This window comes from Oncorhynchus nerka, linkage group LG14 (genome assembly GCF_034236695.1).
Source record: "Oncorhynchus nerka isolate Pitt River linkage group LG14, Oner_Uvic_2.0, whole genome shotgun sequence".
In the NCBI taxonomy this organism is placed as follows: Eukaryota; Metazoa; Chordata; class Actinopteri; order Salmoniformes; family Salmonidae; genus Oncorhynchus; species Oncorhynchus nerka.
The window spans coordinates 66,444,847-66,465,836 of NC_088409.1; the positions used below are offsets into that span (position 1 = coordinate 66,444,847).

The following is a 20,990-nucleotide window of genomic DNA, read 5'->3' on the forward strand; positions in this document are numbered from 1 at the left end:
ACTCAATTGTCATACTTGAGTAAAAGTAAAGATGTATACCTCAATAGAAAATGACTCAAGTGAAAGTCACCCAGTAAAATACTACTTGAGTGAAAGTCTAAAAGTATTTGGTTTTAAATATACATAAGTATCAAAAGTAAATGGAATTGCTGAAATATACTTAAACGTATAATTCCTTAAATTAAGCAAACCAGACTGCACAATTTTATTTTTTAATTTTTTAAATTGTATTTTTTTAACAGATAGCCAGGGGCACTCAGACATAATTTACAAACAAAGCACTTGTGTTTAGTGAGTCAGAGGCAGTAGGGATGACCAGGAATGTTCTCTTGATAAGTGCATGAATTTAATCTGTTTCCTGTCAAAATATAACATGTACTTTCGGGTATCAGGGAAAATGTATGGAGTAAAAAGTACATTATTTTCTTGAGGAATGTAGTGAAGTAAAAGTTGGTAATAATATAAATTAGTAAAGTACAGATAAAAAATACTTAAGTAAAAATACTTTAAAATACTACTTAAGTGCTTTACACCACTGCCGATAGTCACCCCAGAAGGGTTGGCTAGGAAGTTAATTTCAGTACAAAGTGCAGTATGTAGCCAGCCTATAGGTGTTTTTTTTAAATAAATATTTTTTACCCCTTTTTCTCCCCAATTTCGTGGTATCTAATTGGTAGTTACAATCTTGTCTCATCGCTGCAACTCCCGTACGGAGTCAGGAGAGGCGAAGATCGAGAGCCGTGCGTCCTCCGAAATGCAGCCCAAACAAGCCGCACTGCCTCTTGACGCAATGCCCGCTTAACCCAGAAACCCAGAAATGTGCCCGGCCCGCCACAGGAGTCGCTATAGCACGATGGGACAAGAACATCCCTGACGGCCAAAACCTCCCCTAACCCGGATGACGCTGGGCCAATTGTGCGCCGCCCCATGGGTCTCCCGTTCATGGCCGGTTGCGACAGAGCCTGGACTCGAACCAGGATCTCTAGTGGCACAGGGTTTGAAGGCCACTGCGCCACTCGGGAGGCCCCTAGATTATAGCTTTACACGAGGACAGCACACACAGATCAGGCAAATGAGGCTGCATTAGAGTAGTTTAGTCAAGCAAGTACAAGATAGTGATGAGGTGGACATTTATATGGTTATTCATGTGGAAAGATGGTTAGGGTTAAAACTGCCTACCCAGTTCCACTTCTTGTCTTTCTGTCGTGCACCATCACATAATGAGATTGTACTCTACCTATAGATAAAAGACAGCAGATAAATCAATATGAATCATGGTGTTTCACACTGCAGACCTATCTATGTTATGATGAGATAACATACAGGAGTAGCACAGGACAGACACGCTTTGGGTCCTGTTGTTCCAAGTTGTGTACCTCAGTGACTTATTTGATCAAACAACACTGTCACCTAGTGGCTATGTAGTGGGAACAGCGTGTTAATGTCAGCGAGAGAGGGGGAGGGATAGAGAAGGAGCAGATTTTGAACACAGAGGAGCCCAGGGGACAGGTCAGGTTTGTAGGTCAGGGTTACTATTAAGTGTGTGGCTTGACATCACTGTGTTCCACTACAGATGATGGTAGAACTGATCGCTCAACCATAAGCAATGTCCCCCCCCCCCCTGTCAATCTGTTCTCATAGACATACTGCTAATGTGACATATACAAGCATCATTTGACCATCAGTGCTGTTTAGAAAAATCTCTGTCACTCTCTCTTTCCCACTCTTTTCAGCCCTCCTCTCGTCTGCTCCATTTCTTGTTCTCTCCTCTTCTCCATCAACAGTGAATACTGACCGTTAGACTGTCCGGACACAAGACCAACACCTGACGCTGGTGAACGTGCATTTTTACTGTCCTTCTGTAGATATTGAGGCAAATCTGACTATAGCCTAATTTTTAGCAAATAGTTCAAACCTGCTTATAAGTAAGTATCTCTATGTCAAAGTGGAATAGGACTACATTTATTTTTAGGTGAACTAGACCTTTATACTAAACATTTGCCTGTTTTGATGATAAAGAAATCAAACTTTTTAAAACAATTTATTAATGTAAGTAATGGACATTTGATAAGTTGTAGAATGTTTGCCTGAATGAACTATTCTGTAGGCTACGTGCTTTGCCTTGAATCCCGGCCCTAGGTTTTTTAAAAGTTCTGTAAAATATGAAGTTTTGGCATATTCTCTGGAAAATGTGTGTGGCTATTCTTTATTAGTAAGATGTGGGCCTAAAAGCAATGGATAGAACACCAAACCCTGTGTGTTGGAGAGAGAGCGTGAAAGTGAGGTGGTTTTTAAAAGCTTTTCTTATAGTTCATTGAGGACTTAAAGCCTGTCCTTTCTCCACGGGGTCATAGAGAAGTCCATTAGGAGTTGTACACCTGATCACAGTCTGGGCTAGTCTACCTTTACCGTGGGACGGGGTCGGAGCTGGGGCTATGGGACAGGTGGAGAACGGAGGTGGGGGGAAACAAGTGGGTGTTACCAGAGCACCTTCACCTTGTTCCACCTGTCTCCCCCCCCCCCCCCCCATCTCCCTTCCACTCACCTGACCATGACCCCCCCCTCTCTCTCCCCTGTAACCCACCCCCCGGACCCTGTTTCCCCCACTACCCCCACCCCCTGTAGCCCTGGGCTCCTTGCTCCCCACCCTCCATCTCTCAGCCCCCACAACCCCCTACTCAGGGATCACTCTCCTGGGGTCTCTCTCCACACAGACACCCCTCTGTGTCTCTGGGGAGTCCACCTGGGTCTCTGATACCCTTGCAATGCTTCAGCTTCCATCTCACAAGACAATTAGGCTCTGTGCTTGAGTGAAAAAAAGCAAATACTTTTTTACGCTGGCTTCTTCAGTAACGCTCAATGGCAAACCAACAACCAAGATCTCATAAGAAAATAGGGTGCACCTGTTCTAGATTGATATTTCCATTTCAGTATTGAACAACTCCAGAAAAGTTTGACAGATAATATGAAGGTATTGCTGGGTCTCACTACATAAGAGGCGTATAATTTCTTTGCCAAGACTTCAAGTGCAAAAGTCATTAGTTGCTAATTCCAAGGTCTCTAGATTTCACTTGATAAGGCAGGCTGGGCTGCAGAACAAGAAGCTGTCTATGGCCAGGTTAGTGTACGAGGGGATAATCTGAGAGGGAAATGATCTGGTGTTTTGGTAGTGGGAATTTTGTTCTCTGAATCAGAAACTAATGCTGACATTTTGATCATAGTTTACTTCAACTGTCATCCTTTTCACTAGGGCTGAAAGGAGATGTTCACCTAGGAGGCAAACAACTGTCATCCTTCTCACTAGGGCTAAAAGGAAATGTTCACCCAGGAGGCAAACAACTGTCATCCTTCTCACTAGGGCTGAAAGGAGATGTTCACCCAGGAGGCAAACAACTGTCATCCTTCTCACTAGGGCTAAAAGGAAATGTTCACCCGGGAGGCAAACAACTGTCTGGTCTTTCACACACGCACACACACTCACACACGTATACCTCACACATCTTCCCACCTGCACTCCTACATCCTCTATACTGACACTTGGAGATCTTCTTTCCATTTAGAGTCTTAGTTCATGTAAAGTATCCATGCAAGTCATCCTGCCTCTGTCCCTGCTTCACTGCTGCTGCCTAACTCTTGGCTGTATATGTTTTTCTCCATGGTGCTGTACTGTGGGAGCGCCTGGGGTCACGGGCAGTGCCAGTGTTAAGTGAGTGGGCAGGTGAGCGGCTCTTGGCTCCCTGTGACGAGGCCAGTAAACTGACCGGTTCTGTTGTGTGGACTGAATAGAGGAGTGAGACTGAGGGGTGCAACCTCAACGGGCCATCTCAGGGACAGACCACAGCAAAGGGAGAGAGAGACTGAGGGAGAGCAGGGGGCAGGAGAGGGCTAATAAGAGAATGCAAGAAGGAGAAAGATGGAGAAAGAAAGAATAAGAAACAGGTGAAAATTGTATATATGCAAATGTGTGTCTTTGTGGGAGGTCAAAGCACAGTCGTATATACTCAATAACATGAATATGTAAGTACACACAAAGTTCTTTCTCACTACACCTGGAATCAACCCCCCTCTCTCGATTCCTCTCCCTCCACCTCATCTCCCCTCTCTATTTCCCTCTTTCATTTCCCCTCTTTCTGCAAATGTTTTTGGCTGGTCATAGATCCCTCAGGTGGAGGTCTTTAACTACTGAACCATGACCTCTGGTGGTAGTAGTTTCATTTGTATCAGCCATAAGCTGTCCTGTTACCCCTGTGAGATTGAGTTTCATATCATTTATGGAAAGGAGGACCATTCTTCTAACAAGAGAAGTGTGAAATTGAACCCTAACCCATATCCTGAGGAGATGTAAACCTTTTCTCTTACTATACCATAAATGTATGTACATGGTCAATTATACCGTGTCTTTCCATGGCTGTGTGGATAGTTGGTCCCACTGACTGTGCAGTGTGGCTGTGTGTTCACCTGTAGAGAGGGTTAGAAAGATAAGCAGTTTCCTTTGACGACAGCTCAGGTTTAGTAACTGCTGAGTGAGACAGTGAGATTATCAGTGCTCTTTAGACTAAAGCTTTTCTTGGACAATCACCAAGTAGATAGTAATGATACAGATCCTTGTCCTGCGGTAGATATAGAGAGAGGATTTGGGCTCAGTAGGCGGGCGAGTGGGGCACCTGTAGCTAATGATTTTACAACTGTAATCACTATCACGTCTATACTCCTTTCCACAAGCTCACAAGGACTTGACCAATATGGCCAGGGGAAATGTACCTTCTTGTATTGTGCTGCATTCCCTCCACCTGTAGTAAGACTGACGTGTATGAACCCCACTATGGGGCCACTGGAAACCTCCCAGCTTGGCTTTTGTCTCCCAGTAAGAGTGGGGCAGCAGGGTGGCTGCTAGAGGAATTTCTCTTATATCAGGTGACCCGTCGCCCCTCTCCCCTCGCCCGGCCCACACCGGGGTAGTGCTTCTCACAGGCACTGTATCCAGTGTCACAAAAGCACATTTTACACAACGGGTACAGAGAGTGGGCCACGGTGCGGTGCAGTGGTTCTGCTTGGTCCAGCTCCAGGCTCAGCTAGATTAGCATGTCGTTGGGTTTCAAACCTCCCCCTGGGCTCACAGCTCTGCTCCTCATTGGTGGGGATGTCCATCATCAAAGCCTTAAAGAGATATCAAGAGGTCCAGTGTTGCTGCTGCTGCAGTCTCCATGGTACTGTTAGACTGGGGATCAATGATTAGACGGGCCCGTCGTAATTAGGTAAGTGTCCATTTGGATTTATTGCTTTATACTGAGCTCTGTTCCATAAGCGGTTTCTGTTTTGTTTGGCCTTTTTGTTTGACAAACCATTGGGAGGTGATAGGTTGATAGGTCAATCAACATCTTTGTGATGAAGGTATGTCTGGCTGTGCTGTGAAAGTGAAATATTGAGTGGTTCATATATAGTGGCATGAAAAAGTAGGTGAACCCTCCGGGATTTACCTGGATTTCTGCATAAATTGGTCAACAAATTTGATCTGATCCTCATCTAATTCACAACAATAGACAAACATAGTGTGATTAAACTAATAACACACAAATGATTGTATTTTTTATTGTTTATATTGAGTACATACTTTTCCCAACCGACACTGTGAATGTTTAAATGATGTGAACACCGAGGCTAATGACATCTCCTGAAGCTAATTGGAGTCAGGAGTCAGCTAACCTGGAGTCCAACCAATGAGACGAGATTGGAGATGTTTCTTTAGAGCTGCCCTGCCCTATAAAAAAAAACACAAGAAGAATTGCTTGATGTGAACCAATGCCTCAAACAAAAAAGAGATCTCAGAAGACCTAAGATTAAGAATGGTTGACTTGCATAAAGCTGGAAAGGGTTACAAAAGTATCTCTAAAAGCCTTGATGTTCATTAGTCCACGGTAAGACAATTTGCTTATAAATGGAGAAAGTTCAGCACTGTTGCTACTCTCCCTACGAGTGGCCGTCCTGCAAAGATGACTGCAATAGCACAGTGCAGAATGTTCAATGAGGTTAAGAAGAATCCTAGAGTGTCAGCTAAAGACTTACAGAAATCTCTGGAACATACTAACATCTCTGTTGGCGAGTCTACGATACCTAAAACACTAAACAAGAATGGTGTTCATGGGAGGACAACCCGGAAGAAGCCACTGCTGTCCAAAGAAAACATTGCTGCACGTCTGAAGTTTGCAAAAGTGCACCTGGATGTTCCACAGCGCTTCTGGCTAAATATTCTGTGGACAGATGAAACTAAAGTTGAGTTGTTTGGAAGGAACACACAACATTATCTGTGGAGAAAAAAGGCACACCAACATCAAAACCTCATCCCAACTGTAAAGTATAGTGGAAGGAGCGTCATGGTTTGGGGCTGCTTTGCTGCCTCAGGGCCTGGACAGCTTGCTATCATAGACTTGGGAATTCATTTTTCTGTCGACCAAGACATTTTTCAGGAGAATGTAAGGCTATCTGTCCGCCAATTGAAGCTCAACAGAAGTTGGGTGATGCAACAGGACAACGACCAAAAACACAGAAGTAAATCAAGAGAATGGCTTCAACAGAAGAAAACATGCCTTCTGGAGTGGCCCAGTCCTGACCTCAACCCGATTGAGATGCTGTGACATGACCTCAAGAGAGCGCTTCACACCAGACTTCCCAAGAATATTGCTGAACTGAAACAGTTTTGTAAAGATGAATGGTCCAAAATGTCTCCTGACCATTGTGCAGGTCTGATCCGCAACAACAGAAAAAGTTTGGTTGAGGTTATTGTGCCGAAGGAGGGTCAACCAGTTATTAAATCAAGGGTTCACATACTTTTCCCACCCTGCACTGAATGTTTACACGGTGTGTCCAATAAAGACCTGAAAACATATTGTTTGTGTTATTAGTTTAAGCAGACTGTGTTTGTCTATTGTTGTGACCTAGATGAAGATCAGATACATTTTATGACCAATTTATGCAGAAATCCAGGTATTTCCAAACGGTTCACATACCTTCTTCTTTCCACTGTAAAGTAGAACAGTCTGCAACAGAGGAAGCAACAGAGAGATGGATGGAAAAGAGAGCAAAAAAGAAAGGGGTCAAACTTAATTTACCTGAAGAGTTGATAAGATGTTTTCTAGATGTTTTATGGAGGATTGTTGTTGTTAGGTCTCAAATGTTCCACTGCCCTGAGTTGAAATAACGTTACTTTTGAGCTACTGTAAATATTAACGTGGGATGTACACCTAATATAATCAGTTTTGAAATATTTTTTTTACAGGTCAAAACAGGTGAGCATCTCATGAAAAAGGCTTTAGTTGAGTAATCTGCTACTGAGATCCTCACTAAAGTCATTGGAGCAAAGTTTCCCCTCAATCCTATTCTAGTCTCGATTGTAATTTCCCCATATGCAGAGCAGTGTAGCGATTTAGGAAGAACAACCACAGCTGGGTTTGAACCAAAAACCATGCAGTGGCAGGGTAAGCTCAGTATATCCTGTGCCATAAAGCTCCAGACCTCTTGGCAGAGGCTGTAGTAAGTAGTATTTTTACATACAGTGACGCTACATCAGTGTAGAAGAAGTGACAATTTCTCAATTTCTCCCTCGTTAGATCCTTCTTTAACATCAGGATGCTCCCCTATCACTCGGCACTCTTGGCAGTGCTGTCACTCACAGTGACCAGTGTATCGACGAAGACCACTCAGCGGCCAAAGTACCAATACACCAAGAAGCCCATGCCTTACCGCGAGCAGCCCCAGATTACCATGCAGCCCCTAACCCCCATCATCCCTAAGACACTGAAATCAGTGGAGAAATCAGATCCCATGGACCCCTACCCTCTGGCTACCACAGAGACCACAACCTACCCCAGCGATGCCTACCAGGATTACTATACTGAAACCACAGGTCCCCCTGGTGTTGGGCATGATAATTACACCATGGATTATAACGAGTGCTACTTCAATTTTTGTGAGTGCTGTCCACCAGAGAGGGGCCCCGAGGGCCAAAAGGGGACAGAGGACTACCAGGTATTGAAATCACTATGACAACATAGGGACATTTAACAATACCAGTATGCTGTAGTGGTGATCCATGGATTTTGATGTCTTGATGAAACAATTTTCTCACAGGTTCACCTGGAGAAGAGGGGGAGCGAGGACCCAGAGGCTTTTCTGGACTGGCTGGTTCAAATGGAACTATGGGGCCAAAAGGAGACAGAGGTGAACACAACACAATTTTTTAAAATGAGAAATATGTACACTTTACTGGCCGTGTGAGCAAACAGTAGATTTATTGATTATTCAAAGTTGTTTGTTTTCTATCTCCCTTTTCCAGGAGTTAAAGGTGACCTAGGATACCGTGGAATGGCAGGAACTCCAGGTAACCCAGGGAAACCAGGAGAGAGAGGTAACAAGCAATTCCTTTGAACACATATAGGCATGTGATCGGTACAACATAGAAAATCATGAAACAAGGCTACCTGTACCTGTTCAAGCCTCCATATACTGATTATTAAATCAACATAGAATCAATTCATATCTTCCTCATAGATTCTGTCTGGGCCTAGATGCTGAAATGGTCCACTTACACTGTGCTCTGTGCCCTGCAGGTGGATTTGGCTTCAAAGGTGAAAAAGGTGACAGCGGGCCCCCTGGTGTCAAAGGTAACCAGGGGGAGAAGGGTGAAAGCCAAAATGGGACTAAGGGTGAGAGAGGGGAACCTGGAATAGAAGGCCCAACAGGACCCCCAGGGCTGGCTGGAGTGCAAGACCAGAAGGGGGACAAGGGGGACAAAGGAGAGTGTGGGACATTTGGAGAGAGAGGACTGAAGGGCGATAGAGGGGACCCTGGGCCTCCAGGTATTCAGGGACAGGTGGGTCTTCCTGGGGTGGATGGCATGCAGGGCTCCCCTGGTGTGGCGGGCGACCAGGGGGATCTAGGACCCCCAGGGGCTCAAGGTGAGCCAGGGGTGCGAGGGCTGCCTGGACCCCAGGGAGGGAGGGGGATGTTTGGGCCAAAGGGTGACAGAGGCCCCCCCGGGATGAGAGGGGACAGGGGCCCTCGGGGGATCAGAGGGGCGAAGGGTAACGGGGTGATTCAGAAACGCTCAGCTTTCAGTGTGGGCCTTTCTCCCAGCAAGTCCTTCCCTCCATCGGGCTTCCCTGTCCGCTTCGACAAGGTCTTTTATAACGGAGAGAACCACTACAACTCCTCCTCCAACAGCTTCACCTGTGCCCACGGGGGGGTCTACGTGTTCTCCTACCACATAACCGTGCGGAACAAGCCCCTGCGCGCCGCCCTGGTAGTCAATGGGGTGAGGAAGGTGCGGACGCGGGACTCTCTCTATGGCCAGGACATCGACCAAGCGTCCAGCCTGGTGCTGTTGCAGCTGGCGGTGGGGGACCAGGTATGGCTGGAGACACTGAGGGACTGGAACGGTGTCTATGCCAGTAGTGAGGACGACAGCACGTTCTCTGGCTTTCTGCTCTACGCTGACAAGCCCTGACAAACGATCTGATATCTAATACAATCTACACTGTAACTCTACTGTACCTCCACAGGACCTAAACAATCTCTACTGGCAGTCCTCCATACCACCCATACAGTACCCCACAGACCAGCCCCTCTGTACTCCTGCTCTACACAGACAAGTTATGACAATGGAGCCCACTATACCACCACAGTACCAGGGACTGTAAAACACCTCTATATGAGTTGGCAGCACTCACCCCATCTCTCTTCATACTGCCTCTATAGGCCCATCAACATACAGGCATCTTTACAAGACTGTCAATCTGGTAGAATGAAAGAAGTAAGACTGATAGCACTGGAATAGTTCATGTTTATTACTTGAGGAATACTAATCACACAATGTTTCCCAGGTTAGGTTAAGGAATCAGTACATCGTATCGCTGTATTATGAGCTTTTTGAAAATGAGCTTTTGTACACTTTTGAAATAAAATCAATATGTAAATGTTTGACTTTGACTGGATTTATTTGCATTGAACTTACAATCAACAGTTCAAATACAATTCATTGTTTCATTCACAACCTAAAAGACAAATAACATTTTAATGAACAATTCTTAAGGAATTTAGAAGTCCTTCCACACCACTGTTCCATCATCTGAACCAACACCAGGGGCCAGTGTGTTTGGAGAATCACCGGATACATCGGGAAGGTAAAGGGCTCAGAAGGCTGGATAGAGGTGGTGGTCTGGGGAGGTCCGTTCATAGGATCTGGATGAGATGGAGCTCTGGGTTGGAGTGAGACAACTGGTCCTTGATGTATCCCTGTTAACACAGAGTCAGCATCAGGGGTGTCAGTTGGGTATGTCAGAGTATGGCACATAACATTTTATTATGTCACATGAGCCGAACACAACAGACCTTACAGTGAAATGCTTTCTTACAAGTCCTTAACTAACAATGCTTTAAGAAGTTAAGAAAAAAAAGTGTTACGTAAATAAAAGTGACAAACAATTCAACGGCAGCAGTAAAATAACAATAGCAAGGCTATATACATGGGGTATGGGTACAGAGTCAATGCGCATTGATATATATAGCCTTGCTATTGTTATTTTACTGCTGCTGTTTAATTATTTGTCACTTTTATTTACGTAAGACTTTTTTTTCTTCTTAACTTCTTAAAGCATTGTTAGTCGAGGTAATTGTAACGCTTGTTGAAATGGGTAGACCAAGGCGCAGCGTGATTTGGGTTCATCATAATTTATTTAAATGTGATCCAGCAACAAAACAATAAAGAGAAACAAACAAACAAGCGTACAGCCTTGTAGGGCTCAAAAAGCAACAATAGAAAAACAAGATCCCACAAACAACAGGTGGGAAAAGGCTACCTAAATATGATCCCCAATCAGAGACAACGATAGACAGCTGCCTCTGATTGGGAACCATACCAGGCCAACATAGAAATACAAAAACTAGACTACACATATAAATAATAAACTAGAACACTCCCCCAGTCACGCCCTGACCTACTCCACCGTAGAAAATAAAGGCTTTCTATGGTCAGGACGTGAGAGTAATATGTACACTACCGTTCACAAGTTTGGGGTCACTTAGAAATGTTCTTGTTTTCCATAAAAACATACATGAAATGAGTTGCAAAATGAATAGGAAATATAGTCAAGACGCTGAGAAGGTTATAAACAATGATTGTTATTTGAAATAATAGTGTCCTTCCTCGTTAGACTTAGCTTTTGTCAAAGAATCCTCAATTTGCAGCAATTACGGCCTTGCAGACCTTTGGCATTCTAGTCGTCAATTTTTTGAGGTAATCTGAAGAGATTTCACCCCATGCTTCCTGAAGCACCTCCCACAAGTTGGATTGGCTTGATGGGCACTTCTTACATACCATACGGTCAAGCTGCTTCCACAACAACTCAATAAGGTTGAGATCAGGTGACTGTGCTGGCCACTCCATTATAGACAGAATACCAGCTAACTGCTTCTTCCCAAAATAGTTATTGCATACTTTAGTTATACTTTAGATATGTGCTTTGGGTCATTGTCCTGTTGTAGGAGGAAATTGGCTCCAATCAATAAGAGCTGTCCACAGGGTATGGCATGGCATTGCAAAATGGAGTGATAGCCTTCCTTCTTCAAGATCCCTTTTACCCTGTACAAATATCCCACTTTACCACCACCAAAGCACCCCCAGACCATCACATTGCCTCCACCATGCTTGACAGATGGCGTCAAGCATTCCTCCAGCATCTTTTTATTTTTTTCTGAGCCTCACGAATGCTCTTCTTTGTGATCCGAACACCTCAAACTTAGATTTGTCCATCCATAACACTTTTTTCAATCATCCTCTGTCCAGTGTCTGTGTTCTTTTGCCCATCTTAATATTTTCTTTTTATTGGCCAGTTTGAGATATGGCTTTTTCTTTGCAACTCTGCCAAGAAGGCCAGCATCCTTGAGTTTCCTCTTCACTGTTGATGTTTTGCGGGTACTATTTAATGAAGCTGCCAGTTGAGAACTTGTGAGGTGTCTGTTTCTCAAACTAGACACTCTAATGTACTTGTCCTCTTGCTCAGTTGTGCACCTGGGCCTCCCACTCCTCTTTTTATTCTGGTTAGAGCCAGTTTGCGCTGTTCTGTGAAGGGAGTAGTACACAGCGTTGTACGAGATCTTCAGTTTCTTGGCAATTTCTCGCATGGAATAGCCTTTATTTCTCAGAACAAGAATAGACTGATGAGTTGCAGAAGGAAGTTATTTGTTTCTGGCCATTTTGAGATTTAATCGAACCCACAAATGCTGATGCTCCAAATACTCAGCTAGTCTAAAAAAGGCCAGTTTTATTTCTTCTTTAATTATAACAACAGTTTTCAGCTATGCTAACATAATTGTGCTAACACAGTGTGCCATTGGAACACAGGAGTGATGGTTAGTGATAATGGGCCTCTGTACGCCTATGTAGATATTCCATGAAAAATCTTCAGTTTCCAGCTACAATAGCCATTTACAACATTAACAATGTCTACACTGTATTTCCGATCAAGTTGATGTTATTTTAATGGACAAAAAATGTGCTTTTCTTTCAAAAACAAGGACATTTCTAAGTGACCCCAAACTTTTGAACAGTAGTGTACATGTAGGTAGAGTTAAAGTGACGGGGGGACCGATTAGTCGAGGTAATTGAGGTAAAATGTACATGTAGGTAGAGTTACATTGACTATGCATAGATAATAAACAGAGTAGCAGCAGCGTAAAAGAGGGGTCTGGGTAGTCCTTTGATTAGCTGTTCAGGAGTCATATGGCTTGGAGGTAGAAGCAGTGAAGAAGCCTTTTGGACCTGGACTTGGCGCTCCGGTACCACTTGCCGTGCGGTAGCAGAGAGAACAGTCTATGACTAGGGGGGCTGGAGTCTTTGACAATTTTTAGGGCCTTACTCTGACACCGCCTGGTATAGAGGTCCTGGATGGCAGGAAGCTTGGCCCCAGTGATGTACTGGACTGTATGCACTACCCTCTGTAGTAGTGTAAGTCGCTCTGGATAAGAGCGTCTGCTAAATGACTTAAATGTAAATGTAAATGTAGTGCCTTGTCGGTTGGAGGCAGAGCAGTTGTCATACCAGGCAGTGATGCAACCAGGACCTGTAGAACTTTTTGAGGATCTGAGAACACATGCCAAATCTTTTCAGTCTCCTGAGGTTGGTAGTTTGTTGGTGATGTGGACACCAAGGAACTTGAAGCTCTCAACCTGCTCCACTGCAGCCACGTCGATAAGAATGGGGGCGTGCTCGGTCCTCCTTTTCCTGTAGTCCAGAATCATCTCCTTTGTCTTGATCACATTGAGGGAGAGGTTCTTGTCCTGGCACCACACGGCCAGGTCTCTGACCTCCTCCCTATAGGCTGTCTCATCATTGTTGGTGATCAGGCCTACCGCTGTTGTGTCATCGGCAAACTTAATGATCATGTTGGAGTCGTGCCTGGCCATGCAGTCATGAGTAAACAGGGAGTACAGGAGGGGTCTGAGCACGCCCCCCCGAGGGGCCCCCATGTTAAGGATCAGCATGGCGGATGTGTTGTTACCTACCCTTACCACCTGGGGGCGGCCCGTCAGGAAGTCCAGAATCCAGTTACAGAGGGTGGTGTTTAGTCCCAGGGTCCTTAGCTTAGGGATGAGCTTTGAGGGCACTATGGTGTTGAACGCTGAGCTGTAGTCTATGAATAGCATTCTCACATAGGTGTTCCTTTTGTCCAGGTGGGAAATGGCAGTGTTGAGTGCAATAGAGATTGCATCATCTGTGGATCTGTTGGGGCGGTATGCAAATTGGAGTGGGTCTAGGGTTTCTGGGATAATGGTGTTGATGTGAGCCATGACCAGACTTTCAAAGTACTTTTGGCTACAGACATGAGTGCTACAGGTCGGTAGTCATTTAGGCAGGTTACCTTAGTGTTCTTGGGCACAGGGACTATGGTGGTTACAGACTCAGTCAGGGACAGGTTGAAAATGTCAGTGAAGACACTTGCCAGTTGGTCAGCGCATGCTCGGAGTACACATCCTGGTAATCCATCTGGCCCTGCGGCCTTGTGAATGTTGACCTGTTTAAAGGTCTTACTCACATCGGCTACGGAGAGCGTGATCACACAGTCGTCTGGAACAGTTGATGCCCTTATGCATGCTTCAGTATTGCTTGCATCGAAGCGAGCGTAGAAGTAATTTAGCTTGTCTGGTTGGCTCGTGTCACTGAGCAGCTTGCGGCTGTGCTTCCCTTTGTAGTCTGTAATAGTTTGCGAGCCTTGCCACATTCGACGAGCATCAGAACCAGTGTAGTATGATTCAATCTTAGTCCTGTATAGACGCTTTACCTGTTTGATGCTTCGTCAGAGGGTATAGCGGGATTTCTTATAAGCTTCCGGGTTAGAGTCCCGCACCTTGAAAGCGGCAGCTCTACCCTTTAGCTCAGTCCGGATGTTGCCTGTAATCCATGGCATTCTGGTTGGTGTATGTACGTACAGTCACTGTGGGGATGACGTCCTCGATGCACCTATTGATAAAGCCAGTATCTGATGTTGTGTACTCCTCAATGCCAATCGGAAGAATCACGAAACATATTTCAGTCTGTGTTAGCAAAACATTCCTGTAGCATAGCATCTGCTTCATCTGACCACTTTCTTATTGACCGAGTCACTGATGCTTCCTTCATTAGTTTTTGCTTGTAAGCAGGAATCAGAAGGATAGAATTATGCTCAAATGGAGGGCGAGGGAGAGCTTTGTACGCGTCTCTGTGTATGGAATAAAGGTGGTCTAGAGTTTTTTTTTCCCTCTGGTTGCACATTTAACATGCTGGTAGAAATGAGGTAAAACGGATTTGAGTTTCCGTGCATTAAAGTCTCCGGCCACTAGGAGCGTTGCCTCTGGATGAGCGTTTTCCTGCTTGCTTTTGGCCATATTCAGCTCATTGAATGCGGTCTTAGTTCCAGCATTGGTTTGTGGTGGTATGTAGACAGATATGAAAAATACAGATGAAAACTCTTTTGGTAAATAGTGTGGTCTTCAGCTTATCACGAGATACTCTATCTCAGGCGAGCAAAACCTCGAGACTTCCTTAGATTTCGTGCACCAGCTGTTGTTTACAAATATACATAGACCCCCACCCCTTGTCTTACCAGATGCCGCTGTTCTATCCTGCTGAAAAAGCTTAAAACCCACCAGCTGTGTGTTATTCATGTCGTCATTCAGCCACGACTCGGTAAAACATAAGATATTACATTTATATTTACATTTAAGTCATTTAGCAGACGCTCTTATCCAGAGCGACTTACAAATTGGTGCGTTCACCTTAAGACATCCAGTGGAACAGCCACTTTACAATAGTGCATCTAAATCTTTTAAGGGGGGTGAGAAGGATTACTTTATCCTATCCTAGGTATTCCTGAAAGAGGTGGGGTTTCAGGTGTCTCCGGAAGGTGGTGATTGACTCCGCTGTCCTGGCGTCGTGAGGGAGTTTGTTCCACCATTGGGGGGCCAGAGCAGCGAACAGTTTTGACTGGGCTGCGCGGGAACTGTACTTCCTCAGTGGTAGGGAGGCGAGCAGGCCAGAGGTGGATGAACGCAGTGCCCTTGTTTGGGTGTAGGGCCTGATCAGAGCCTGGAGGTACTGAGGTGCCGTTCCCCTCACAGCTCCGTAGGCAAGCACCATGGTCTTGTAGCGGATGCGAGCTTCAACTGGAAGCCAGTGGAGAGAGCGGAGGAGCGGGGTGACGTGAGAGAACTTGGGAAGGTTGAACACCAGACGGGCTGCGGCGTTCTGGATGAGTTGTAGGGGTTTAATGGCACAGGCAGGGAGCCCAGCCAACAGCGAGTTGCAGTAATCCAGACGGGAGATGACAAGTGCCTGGATTAGGACCTGCGCTGCTTCCTGTGTGAGGCAGGGTCGTACTCTGCGGATGTTGTAGAGCATGAACCTACAAGAACGGGCCACCGCCTTGATGTTAGTTGAGAACGACAGGGTGTTGTCGAGGATCACGCCAAGGTTCTTAGCGCTCTGGGAGGAGGACACAATGGAGTTGTCAACCGTGATGGCGAGATCATGGAACGGGCAGTCCTTCCCCGGGAGGAAGAGCAGCTCCGTCTTGCCGAGGTTCAGCTTGAGGTGGTGTATAGCGAGTGACTTGGTGTATAGCGAGAATAGGAGAGGGCCTAGAACAGAGCCCTGGGGGACGCCAGTGGTGAGAGCGCGTGGTGAGGAGACAGATTCTCGCCACGCCACCTGGTAGGAGCGACCTGTCAGGTAGGACGCAATCCAAGCGTGGGCCGCGCCGGAGATGCCCAACTCGGAGAGGGTGGAGAGGAGGATCTGATGGTTCACAGTATCGAAGGCAGCTGATAGGTCTAGAAGGATGAGAGCAGAGGAGAGAGAGTTAGCTTTAGCAGTGCGGAAGGCCTCCGTGATACAGAGAAGAGCAGTCTCAGTTGAATGACTAGTCTTGAAACCTGACTGATTTGGATCAAGAAGGTCATTCTGAGAGAGATAGCGGGAGAGCTGGCCAAGGACGGCACGTTTAAGAGTTTTGGAGAGAAAAGAAAGAAGGGATACTGGTCTGTAGTTGTTGACATCGGAGGGATCGAGTGTAGGTTTTTTCAGAAGGGGTGCAACTCTCGCTCTCTTGAAGACAGAAGGGACGTAGCCAGCGGTCAGGGATGAGTTGATGAGCGAGGTGAGGTAAGGGAGAAGGTCTCCGGAAATGGTCTGGAGAAGAGAGGAGGGAATAGGGTCAAGCGGGCAGGTTGTTGGGCGGCCGGCCGTCACAAGACGCGAGATTTCATCTGGAGAGAGAGGGGAGAAAGAGGTCAGAGCACAGGGTAGGGCAGTGTGAGCAGAACCAGCGGTGTCGTTTGACTTAGCAAACGAGGATCGGATGTCGTGACCTTCTTTTCAAAATGGTTGACGAAGTCATCTGCAGAGAGGGAGGAGGGGGGGGAGGGGGAGGAGGATTCAGGAGGGAGGAGAAGGTGGCAAAGAGCTTCCTATTACAGTTATTAATGTTCCGTTGGTAGGATATACGTGATCGTAATTAGTCTATTTTATTTTAGATTGATTGTCCTGATATCTAGAAGATCATTTCGGTGGCAGAAACATTGTACAAAATAAGTTACAAATAACGCATAAAAAACATACACAATAGCACAATAGCATAATCGTAGAATGGCAGCCATCTCCTTTGGCGCCATACCCTAGCCATACCCTAGCTCAAGACCCAAAATTTTAAACTAGGCTACAAAAAATTGACTAAAATCATTCCAAACCCAACTAAAATGCAACAGCTGTTTAGCGTGTTGGTTGGCTGGCTTCAGGACCATGAGGAGCGTTGCTCAGAGAGAAGCTGTCCCCCCCCTCCCTGCCATACCCTAAGTTTAGCTGAACTGACGCCACTGGTCAGCATTATGAATCCTCCTAAAGAGAGACTGCATCACTACAATTTTTTTCTGGTTTCTCGTGTGTTCTGAGTGTTCACCTGTCACTCGCCCATAAGGTACGGGCTCGCTGAGCCTCTTCAGCCCCAGAGTAGGAATGCTGGCTTTGCACCAGTACCGGCCTGAGTCCCTCAGTACTGTGACTCTGTCCTGGGAAGAGGCAAGCCCCAGACTCAGCCCGTCCTGGTAGAAGTAGTAGTGGATGTGTGAAACGGGCTCACGGGCGTTCAGTTGAACATGACACACCAGGAGCATACGGTCTTTATGGATCAGCGGGTCATTGGGCACAATCTCCAACATGGGTTCTGTCAGAACCTCTACAGGGGAGAATACAGAGCATTAATACTGAAAAGTATTTCTCACATACCTACTGCTATTCAATTACCTTTAAATATGATATCATAGTGATGATAATGGAATGATGAGGGCAAATCTAATTTGAAATCTGATTCCTCATCCTACACAAACTCAAAATGACAAACCACACCTGGCTATCAACCTCACCTATGATGGACACCGAAGCAGCCACTGAGATCACAGAGTTGGTTTGCCTCCGTCCATCCCAGGATGCTCTGCACCAATAGGATCCGTGGTGTTGCAGGGTAAGGTTAGTGACACACAGCTCTGGTCCAGACTGTCTCTGAAGCTCCACCCCGTCCTTGTAGAGTATGACCTCAGTCAGTCTAGGGTTTCCACGGACACGACACATCAGGGTCATTGTCTCTCCAACCAGCATGGGCAGGGGCGGGGCCTGCAGGATGGCCCACCCACCTGGGCAAAGAGTAGTAAGTAATTTTAATTAACGGGATGGTGTAGTCCCTGTCTGGCCTGTTGACAGGTACCCTCTATGGTCTGGTGTGCTACAGGTATAACTTAGTCTGTTTCTGCTTCTTTTGCTATTGTCACACATGTTTGGTGTGACAACAAGAAAGGAGTCGTCTAATGCAGACTGCTAACAGAAGGTCAACCAAACTACACTGAACAAAAATATAAACGCAACATATAAAGTGTTGGTCCCATGTTTCACGAGCTTAAATAAAACATTCCAGAAATGTTCCATATGCACAAAAAGCTTATTTATATCAAATGTTGTGCATTTCTCCTTTAACAATCCATCTACCTGACAGGTGTGGCATATCAAGAAGCTGATTAATCAGCATAATCACTACACATGTGCACCTTGTGCTGGGGACCAGAAAAGGCCAACCTAAAATGTGCAGTTTTGACATGCTGCCTGCAGGAATGTCCACCAGAGCTGTTGCCAGAGAATTTCATGTTTTAGAGAATTTGGCAGTATGTCCAACAGGCCTTACAACCACAGACCACATGTGACCTCGCCAACCCAGGACCTCCACATCTGTTTTCCTCACCTGTGGGATCGTCTGAGACCAGCCAACCAGACAGATGATGAAACTGAGGAGTATTTCTGTCTGTAATAAAGACCTTTTGTGTGGAAAAACTCATTCTGATTGGCTGGGCCTGTGCCTGGCTCCCCACTGGGTGGGCCTGGCTCCCAAGTGGGTGGGCCTATGCCCTCCCAGGCCCACCCATGGCTGCGCCCCCTTTCAGTTGTGTGAAATCCATAGACTAGGGCCTAATGAATTTATTTAAATTGACTGATTTTCTTATATGTAACTCATTAAAATTGTTGAAATTGTTGCATGTTGCATTTATATTTTTGTTCAGTATAGATGTCATCACGGCTCAATATTCATATGGGTTCTCTTACCGTCCACCTCTATTTCTATAGGTAGGCTGTGGAGGGTGTGTTGTGTGCTTATCCATGTGGTTCTCAGGCCCTGGCAGTAATACTTCCCACTCTGCTGTGGCCTGGCCTTCCATAGGACAAAGTACTCAGACTCCTGGAGCTGCTCTCCCCCCCTGAACCACTGGTACCTCCACTCGGCCGACACTTTCCCAGGAACACTGCACTTCAGACGTACTCTCTCCCCTGAGAAGATCCGGGGTCCCCCATTAACTAGCTCAGCCACGGCTTTCAGCGGAGCCCTCATGGGGAGAACTTGAAGAAATGTTGACAGGTAAGTCTTTCTGACATTTTGAGTAGATTACTATGGCTGTGTTTACACAGGCAGCCCAATTCTGAAATTTCTTTCCACTAATTGGTCTTTAATTTCTCCCCAATTTCGTGGTATCCAATTTTTTTAGTAGCTACTATCTTGTCTCATCGCTACAACTCCCGTAACAGCGCGCATCCAACCCGGAAGCCAGCCGCACCAATGTGTCAGAGGAAACACTGTGCACCTGGCAACCTTGGTTAAGGCCCGCCACAGGAGTCGCTGGTGCGCGGTGAGACAAGGACATCCCTACCGGCCAAACCCTCCCTAACCCGGACGACGCTAGGCCAATTGTGCGTCGCCCCACGGACCTCCCGGTCACGGCCGGTTACGACAGAGCCTGGGCGCGAACCCAGAGTCTCTGATGGTACTACTGCGCCACCCGGAAGGCCCCCCAGTAATTGGTCTTTTGACCAATCACATAAGATCTCTTCACATCAGATCTTTTTCAGAGCTGATCCGATTGCTCAAAAGCCTGTGTAAACGCAGCCTACTAGAGAGACTTAAGCATAATTTCTGTTAAGTTAAGTCTTATTTACATGGTCACCTAACATTACAAAAGACAGCTAATGTTCATTAGTGTATAACTATTACGTAACTCAACTCATGAAAATAGACAATTTACATGTATTTTTATTGAACCTTTATTTAATTAGGCAAGTCAATTAATAACAAATCCTTATTTACAATGACGGCCTACCCCAGCCAAACCAATTGTGTGCCGCCTTATGGGACTCCCAATCACGGCCGGATGCGATACAGCCTGGAATCAAACCAGGGTCTGTAGTGATGCCTATAGCACTGAGATGCAGTGCCTTAGACCGCTGCGCCACTCGGGGAATACATACTGTATTTCATATGTTGCCATTATACAAGACAAAACTGGTTTGAAGAGAAGGATTTGAATCTCAGAGGATGCGTTTACACAGGCAGCCCAATTCGGGTCCTTTGCCACTATTTAGTATTTTTCACCAATCAGATCAGATCTTTTGCCAATAATTGGTCAAAAAGTGTAAATGTAGCCAGAGAGTAGTGTACTTAACACATACCTTGTGGTACAGCCCATTTAGGTAGTGTCGAAACAACTGAAACAATAAATAACCATTAATCATTCAAATAACCAAAAATAAATCCAGTGATCATTCTGTCAATCAATCAATCAATGATCATCTATACACATAAATAATTGTCTGTAATCTGTTAAAGTAGACTGAAAGGAACTCACCAAGGAGGCTCAGTAACAGCTTCATGTTGAATGTTATGCTTGTGCTTCTGATGGGGATGATTACACTACAATCTCTATATATTGTCAGGGGAAATGAGACTAGTTTTCAGTTTCGATCGCAAAAAATACCATCTAATTTTTCATGAAATAATTGCATAATGCTCTTCCTGACATTACAAATAACTTTGGGGAAGTTTCTTTTTAGGAAGGAGGGAATTACGAAAGCCCTGGGATGCAACCTCATGTGTGAT

At 45.6% G+C, this 20,990-nt stretch overlaps 1 protein-coding gene and 1 pseudogene across 1 annotated transcript; one reads left to right on the top strand and one right to left on the bottom strand.

The window, feature by feature from the left end:
* Window positions 1-5,148: 5,148 nt before the first annotated feature.
* On the top strand, window positions 5,149-9,940 carry otol1b (otolin 1b). The gene is given in 6 exon segments (XM_065000301.1): window positions 5,149-5,255; window positions 7,274-7,996; window positions 7,999-8,022; window positions 8,125-8,214; window positions 8,330-8,401; window positions 8,604-9,940. Coding segments are annotated over 5 exon segments (1,455 nt in total). The 5' UTR covers window positions 5,149-5,255; window positions 7,274-7,623; the 3' UTR covers window positions 9,500-9,940.
* A 30-nt stretch (window positions 9,941-9,970) lies between these two features.
* Window positions 9,971-20,825, bottom strand: LOC115141733 (high affinity immunoglobulin gamma Fc receptor I-like; annotated as a pseudogene).
* Between the last annotated feature and the right edge of the window lie 165 nt (window positions 20,826-20,990).